The sequence below is a fragment of the Cynoglossus semilaevis genome, chromosome 15, assembly GCF_000523025.1.
Source record: "Cynoglossus semilaevis isolate Cse_v1.0 chromosome 15, Cse_v1.0, whole genome shotgun sequence".
Classification (NCBI taxonomy): Eukaryota; Metazoa; Chordata; class Actinopteri; order Pleuronectiformes; family Cynoglossidae; genus Cynoglossus; species Cynoglossus semilaevis.
In genome coordinates, this window is record NC_024321.1 from 16,978,791 (window position 1) to 16,986,912 (window position 8,122).

The following is an 8,122-nucleotide window of genomic DNA, read 5'->3' on the forward strand; positions in this document are numbered from 1 at the left end:
CCACCTATGCACTAAAAACGGGTGCAATTATGACACAGCTCTCGTCTACCCTAGTAAACGACACCAAACTCGGGTTCCCGTGACTGCTGTGACCCCGATTAAAACTTTTTTTCTGTGTGTAGAAGCAGAGGAAACGATAAAATGATGCAAAGAGATTGATCGGGTTGGACAATCTGTTGACCTGTCCGTCTGTGAGCTAAGCTATGTGAAGCCCATTGTAACACTGCGGTCCCACTGTTAGCAGCAAATGCTAGCTTCTCGGAACAAATAGAACGACATGTCAGGTTCTGTCGCTGTATTTCGTCTAATTATATTGGCATATTTAATAGCCAAAAAACAACGAATATCCACAAAGAGAACATCCGACTGACAAACAAACAAAAAAACAATTGTTTCATCTAACGGGGTGTTCGCCTGCTGTCAGCAACATGACATCAAAACCGAGCAATGCGTGGGGCCCGTTCTCTACACAACCAGTCACTGCTAACATCTCATTACTTATTTTCTCTCGTCTTTATTCTTCTGACGAATGAACATCATACCAGTAACAAAGAATGAAAAGAGCTTACATTCTGTTACAAAAATGTTCAATAACACGATTTTAGTACTATGAAAAATACAACAGTGGGTCACTTAGTACTGCAGACCGTGTGTTTAGGTGTTTTATTGTATGATAACCAAATATATACCCTACTATTTGTTTTAAAACATCGACAACAGACATTCGGGAGAGAAAAGGCAACATTTGTTGCAAAAGTATTCGTCTCCTTCACATGAGCTAACACTAGCTTGGGTGCTAGCTAGTTAACTTATCTGTCAAATCAGGAGCAATATAATTCACACTAAAAAAAATAAAGTTCCATAGAGATTCGTTTTGAAGTAACGTACCAAAAGGGTCATCCAAATATAACAGAACTACACAATACAATTATTACACTGACAAACTCAAAATGTATAGGTTTAATGTAATTAGCCAGAACATACAGAACCATATAGCTTTAACCGTGTTAGCCACCGGGCAGATACGGCTGGACAGGAGAGGCTAACACGGCTAATGTCGTATACCAGCATCAGTCACGGTTAAAACGATCCTTTAGCTCTGGTGTGTGTGTGTGTAAATGAATCGGTATGTAGTGTGAGACTTAAGAGTTGTAACCGCCGAGGTACCAATTCACTGTAAGCGAGTGGTTAGGTTGGCCCGTTAGTAGCGGCAATTGAGAACGAACACCGAATAGCGGCGCATTGCTGCTCTCACTGTCGTCACCCGCTATTCACAGACCGTTAGGTGTACCGACGAAACACCACCAGAAATATCTGGACTCAACCCTCTCAGTTACTCGCGCTTTGACAAAACCCATTAGGGGAACGAGTGCGAAGCACAAGTGAAGCTAAAATGCATAGACAAACGTGCGAAATCGTCGTTCATTTCCTTACCTTGTGAATTCTTTTCAGAGCCATTGTTGTGCTAGCGCTTCTGTCAGGGGAAACGTGCGATTAAAATGGCGATGGATATCACTGTCCGTCTTGAAAACTAGGGCTCAGTTAACATAGAACACGGTGTTGTGTGCTCAGTGTACTGGTCGCTTCAACAAGGAACCTCTGAGAGGATTTCGAGGCGAAAGTGAAAGATATAGAGAGGGTAGAACCGCGGTCCTTCCTCCTACTGCAGCGGCTACCAAATCACTGCGGCCTGTGCTCCAGCTCCAACCAGCAGCACCAACACAGCAGAGCCAGGGCTCACCCTTCACAATAAAAGCCCCTCTCACAAGACCCTGGATTTATATGAATGTATATATGTATATATACATATATATACATATATATATCAACAAAAACTAAATAATAACAAATCTGAATACTGAATGACAAATAAATGTGTTAACTCTCGACCATTTTCAACAACAACCGCATGTCTCCTATTTCATAAGTCTCGATCAGAAGAGCACAAAACATAGTACACAAAGTACAGATAGTGTATAGATGAGATCTCATCCTTTCATGTTCTAAACTCTAAAAATCTAAAAAAGTCTAAAGCACTAAAAGTGTTTTCATCAAAGTACATGTGACATTGCTGAGGCTGTGGTATTCAGTTGCAGAACCAACCTATACTGTGGTGTTATAGTGTCTTTATTACCTTTATTACTTATGTATGTACTGTATTACTGGGTCACATATAGTTGTTGACAAACATTTTCACTCGAACATATGCTCATGTTCCTTCCTTCCGTGTTCATTAGAAATGAAGGGACATTGCACAATAAAGACACTTCATGCAGAAAGACATCAGTTATCACACGGGTTCCAACCAGTAATCCTTATTATCAAAAATTAAATTTTGTTCAGTGTTCAATTTTGAGTTCAGTTGAGGGTGAAATCTATGCAGGGATATTTTTAGACTGTGCTCTGTGCTCCCAATGTTATCACAGTAGGAATGCAACATGAACTAGCTTTCACAAGATTAACTGTGGCAGAATAGTATACATGCAACAAGCAACCTTGGAACAGTACAAAAAAGGAGGCAGCAGGGCACTGCTGCAGCCTTGTTTTGGTTGTGAAGTCACAGGTGAAGTGGGGGTGGTATAGTCACAATCAGACAGAACTAGACTAACCAGGTGGGATTGACAGCAACTGAACTGTGGGACAACATGAACAAATCATGGGCTTGAACTGTAGTTTTCTTTCTAACTGTTGTTTGGTGAGGGGTGTCAAAAAAAGCAAAAAGTCAAAACAATAGATATCTCCTCTAAAATGTATGATTCCCTTTAGCCATGCAGGAAAAAAACAACTCTAAAATGTATGATTCCCTTTAGCCATCCAGAAAAAAACAACAAAAAAACAAGCACTCAGAGATAGGTGATGGGCGTGCTGAATTTGACACAGCAATGTGACATTGTGGTGTGAGAAACTGTACTGTCAGGTGTGATCTGGAGGAACAGTCTCTACCGACACATTATGTGGCAGACACGTTAACAAGTTCTTGTGTCTTTGGGCTGGGTAATGATCAATTTTGGCTTCTAAAAGAAACTTAGCTGGGGTTCTGCCAGATTCTGTTTAGTCCTTTGTGTATAAATCTATATAGAGAGAACTTTCATACTAAGTTCCAGTGTTTGTTCAAGTCATTTTCTTTAAATGTACGGGTAAATCTAAATACTAGTATTAATTGTATTTTGTTCACTTCCTTCCTTATCATAACTTTAAAGCGACTTAAAGCGTTTACTCACGCTTGAAGACAAAACTAAATTAATGGCACTGTTTATTGTGAAAGCGGTTGCTATAAGCGGAAGTTTCATTGTTGGGTCGTGATGCCGCTGTGCGCTGCCGCTGAAACACTCCGCCATGCGCATGTATCGACACTGCACTGCACTGCTGCAACTGTCGCCATTGTGGCTCTGAACATGCGGCTGCGGGTCTCCATTCGCGTTGACTCTAAAGAACCAAAATGGCGTCGCGTGTACGGTTACACGAGCTAGCCTTCTCAGTTAGCCACCGTAACACGGTTAACTCACGTCGGGAGATCACCGTTCACTTAATACTGACATCACGATTGGTTTTATTTACATTTGCCCACCCATCTCGGGTTTGTTATCGATATTTGATCTTTTTTTTATTTTAATCACGCAAGATTCCATCGCGGAGTGATATACATGTAACGGCAGCGAGATCACAGACGATCATAGGAACCATCTCGAGCTAATGAAAGGCACATTTATTACCGGATCTCGAGAAACGTATCATTTACAAATGCGCTGAACATACAGTGAGCTGTTCCTACAAAGTAGACAAGTTCTATAGATACTGACTAGATAAATAATACATTTCCCATAATTCCAATGTCGTGAAGTAAACTGCATGTTTATATTGGTTTATTTGAGCAAAACATTCAAGTCGTCACTGTTTATTATATTTTACATTATAAGGATTGATGTTATGATACACGCTATTATAAAGAGTATTTATACAGGTATGTTATCAGGAAATATATGTATATTTTTGCATGTTTTTATTAGTATAGCAAAATATTATATTTATTATTTTTATTATAATATGTATTGGAAAATACGACTAATATTTAGTAGTTGTGTGGAATTATATTTATTATTTTTATTATAATATTTATTAAAAAATACGTCTAATATTTAGTAGTAGATAACGGTAAAAGTTGTGGATTTAATAAACGCATTAATAATTTCCTGATCACTGTTCAATCACGGTTGTTTGTATAGGAATAAAATGGGACTCGAGCCTTTATTATGTTTCACACTGCACAGATTCACTGGCCCATGTGGTCTACTGTACAGTCTGAGGGCACGAACTACAGAGCAGGGCAGCTGAGGAGGGGAAAGCCCAGTAATCAATGTCTCCACAGGGTGGCAGTATACGTCCGAGTGCGCACGCTGTATACAGTTAGGCCACTGTGGTAATACTATATATGTTAATATATAGTGTGTTTGAGCGTGACTGTGCGTGGGAGTTCCTTTTTCGACTTTCCAGGGGGGAGGGGGGGGGGAGTCGCCCCCGTACGGCGCTGCGCACATACGCCTCTCTCCAAGACGTCTCTTTCTTGTCCTCTCTCTAATCTCCCTCTAACCTCCACAGTTTACCCCCAGCCCCTATAACGTACACCTCCCTCTTCCGTCGTCACCCTCATCCATCATCATCACCAATACACCAGCACCCCCGCCCTCCCGCCCCCGCTCCAAGAACACGTTCAAGATCCAAGCATGCCACAACAAGAACAGCAGCAGCAGCAGCAGCAGCAAGGTCTCCGCCTATCCTCCCCCAAAGTCACTGCAGGCGCAGCAGCAGCAGTAGCAACAGCAGCAGCAGCAGCAGCAGCAAGGTCTCCGCCTATCCCCCCCCAAAGCCACTGCAGGCGCAGCAGCAGCAGTAGCAACAGCAGCAGCAGCAGCAGCAGCAAGGTCTCCGCCTATCCTCCCCCAAAGTCACTGCAGGCGCAGCAGCAGCAGTAGCAACAGCAGCAGCAGCAGCAGCAGCAAGGTCTCCGCCTATCCCCCCCCAAAGCCACTGCAGGCGCAGCAGCAGCAGTAGCAACAGCAGCAGCAGCAGCAGCAGCAAGGTCTCCGCCTATCCCCCCCCAAAGCCACTGCAGGCGCAGCAGCAGCAGTAGCAACAGCAGCAGCAGCAGCAGCAGCAAGGTCTCCGCCTATCCCCCCCCAAAGCCACTGCAGGCGCAGCAGCAGCAGTAGCAACAGCAGCAGCAGCAGCAGCAGCAAGGTCTCCGCCTATCCTCCCCCAAAGTCACTGCAGGCGCAGCAGCAGCAGTAGCAACAGCAGCAGCAGCAGCAGCAGCAAGGTCTCCGCCTATCCCCCCCCAAAGCCACTGCAGGCGCAGCAGCAGCAGTAGCAACAGCAGCAGCAGCAGCAGCAGCAAGGTCTCCGCCTATCCTCCCCCAAAGTCACTGCAGGCGCAGCAGCAGCAGTAGCAACAGCAGCAGCAGCAGCAGCAGCAAGGTCTCCGCCTATCCTCCCCCAAAGTCACTGCAGGCGCAGCAGCAGCAGTAGCAACAGCAGCAGCAGCAGCAGCAGCAAGGTCTCCGCCTATCCTCCCCCAAAGTCACTGCAGGCGCAGCAGCAGCAGTAGCAACAGCAGCAGCAGCAGCAGCAGCAAGGTCTCCGCCTATCCCCCCCCAAAGCCACTGCAGGCGCAGCAGCAGCAGTAGCAACAGCAGCAGCAGCAGCAGCAGCAAGGTCTCCGCCTATCCTCCCCCAAAGTCACTGCAGGCGCAGCAGCAGCAGTAGCAACAGCAGCAGCAGCAGCAGCAGCAAGGTCTCCGCCTATCCTCCCCCAAAGTCACTGCAGGCGCAGCAGCAGCAGTAGCAACAGCAGCAGCAGCAGCAGCAGCAAGGTCTCCGCCTATCCTCCCCCAAAGTCACTGCAGGCGCAGCAGCAGCAGTAGCAACAGCAGCAGCAGCAGCAGCAGCAAGGTCTCCGCCTATCCTCCCCCAAAGTCACTGCAGGCGCAGCAGCAGCAGTAGCAACAGCAGCAGCAGCAGCAGCAGCAAGGTCTCCGCCTATCCTCCCCCAAAGTCACTGCGGGCGCAGCAGCAGCAGCAGCAGTAGTAGGCTTCCCCTGTCCGAGAGAGCACGGAGACTCCACCGAGTGATGCCACCACTGCAGCAGCGGGGATAGCACCACTCAGAGACCGCTCACATCCTCGACGCCAGCCGGAGGAGGAGGAGGACCTGACACCGCCGCAGCCCCGGCCCTTGACAGCAGAGAGGGATTAATAGCTAGAAAGATAAGAGTGTGTGTGTGAGTGAGCGAGAGAGAGAGAGCGTGAGCCTCCTCCACCTCCTCCTCGTCCCCCACTCCCGCTTCCCTCACGGCTCCTGTCCCCGTCCCGACTCCAGGATGTCCGACTGCAGCAGCTCCAGTGCCGCGGACCGGCTGATCAAATGTAGGCATGCACGATTATCCTGCACGGCCAGTGCGCGTCAACGGTTCTGCTCTCACTCGACCTTTTAATTTTATTTTATGTTCCTCCATCACCGCTGCTCTCTCACAGTCGCATGTTCCCTTTTTCTGACACCACGTCCGTGGATTATTCTAGAGCCTTATAATAAAAGAAGCCCGTCTCACTGGCGAGTGACCATGCATGGCTTAGCCTTTTGAAGGGAACGGAGATGGTGATGAAGTGGAGTGGGGTGTCCGTGTTTATATGTGTGTGTGTGTTGTGGGATGACGGGGGGGGAGGGGGAAGAGGGGGGGGTAAAAAGAACTGCCATAATCAGGGTCTTCCCCTTGATATTCTATCAGAAATTCAGCCCTCCACTAGGTAGTGCCTCGTTTTTCTGCCGGGGGATGTCTCTCCTCCTCTGTGCACAGCCACAGCTGTTGTGCGACACCCTGTGCTCTGGGTTGCCAGATCTCGCCAGAGAAAAGAGCAACAAGGTTACTAAAATAAAATAATAGTAACTATACCCGTGGTGCCTCACTATGAAGAGTAGAGAGAATAATCACTGTAGGAAACACTGACTTTTACTTTAACAGATCAAGAATCTGCATGATTTGTGATTCACACACACAGAAAAAAAGTATTTTATAAGAACAGTAAACAGATTCAGAATCCTCTCTCACTTGAAGCTGGATCCGGGCTAATTCCATCTTATTTCACATGTTGCCTACTTGCGCGACAGTTGCAAATAAATGTACTTTTCCTGGCGTAAAACGGAAGGGGGGGGGAACGGGGGGGTGAGGGTGAGGGTGGGGGAGGGCAGGACTGGAGAAACTGGCCACTTCAGTTTAGTTGACAGACTCTACAAACACGAGTGAGTCAAAGTTAGCAGTCATTTTTCTACTCAAGCCCAAATGGCAACCTGCAGTAACTGAATTACAGTTTTTCTGAAAACAAGATCAAAGTTGCATAAAACAAACAGACCTGGCAACCGTTCATGTGGTGCATGAGCTCCATTTATTATGCGATACACCCCTGGTGGTGGTTTCGTGTTACTGAATAATACTCTACATAGGCACAACGGAGTGAGAGAGGGAGAGAGAGAGAGAGAGAGAGTAGAGGAGGCACACACACGCGCACATCCACAAACACACGGGAAGAGAGAGAGAGAGAGAGTTAGAGGGGGAGAGAGGGAGATAGAGAGATGAGCATCTTGTTCCAATGAAACATCCAGCATTGTGACGATGACAGCGAAAGGCAGACATAAAGGTAAATAAATGTTCCGCATCAACCTGCGCTCTTCGCCGCTGTTGTGCTCTGGATGTGGTTGTTGTCACGGGATGATGTTGTACGAGAGTGATGGAGGAGGAGGAGGAGGAAGAGTGATGTTAAGATGTTATAGGAGTTTCCTCATTCGGAGATTCAAGGATGTTTTTTTCCAAGACAAAAAAAAAAACCAAAAAAAAAAAAAAAACCACGGTGATGTGTTCACGGTGTTCCGGTGTTCACGGTGTTACGGTGTTCACGGTGTTACGGTTCTTGTGGTCTCCCGCTGGGGCGCAGCGCTGCGACCGCGGTTCAAATGCGTTCGAAGCTACCATGGGCTGGCCTACATTAGAGGTCTAGTTTTATTTTTAGCCAAAATCTCAGCCAAAGTGCGTTGATCGATGGGTCTGATCTGCGGGGTGGAGGGGGGGCGATGGAG

General features: G+C 46.8%; 2 protein-coding genes across 3 annotated transcripts in view; one reads left to right on the plus strand and one right to left on the minus strand.

Annotated features, from left to right (window-relative positions):
- ube2d2 (ubiquitin-conjugating enzyme E2D 2 (UBC4/5 homolog, yeast)) overlaps positions 1–8,122 on the minus strand; it is a 40,027-nt gene that overhangs the window by 5,287 nt on the left and 26,618 nt on the right. Inside the window, exon 1 of one of the 2 annotated variants that reach the window (XM_008327494.3) lies at positions 1,435–1,757. The exons of the other annotated variant lie outside the window; for it this stretch is intronic. Coding sequence (XP_008325716.1) covers positions 1,435–1,458 — 24 coding nt within the window. The 5' untranslated portion in view covers positions 1,459–1,757. Of the gene's footprint in view, positions 1–1,434; positions 1,758–8,122 lie in introns of those variants that run through there. 2 annotated transcript variants of the gene reach the window in all.
- The window catches only part of LOC103391288 (serine/threonine-protein phosphatase 2B catalytic subunit alpha isoform-like), a 46,173-nt gene continuing 44,080 nt past the window's right edge, over positions 6,030–8,122 (plus strand). The window contains exon 1 of the mRNA XM_025063040.1: positions 6,030–6,420. Coding sequence (XP_024918808.1) covers positions 6,375–6,420 — 46 coding nt within the window. The 5' untranslated portion in view covers positions 6,030–6,374. The remainder of the gene's footprint in view (positions 6,421–8,122) is intronic.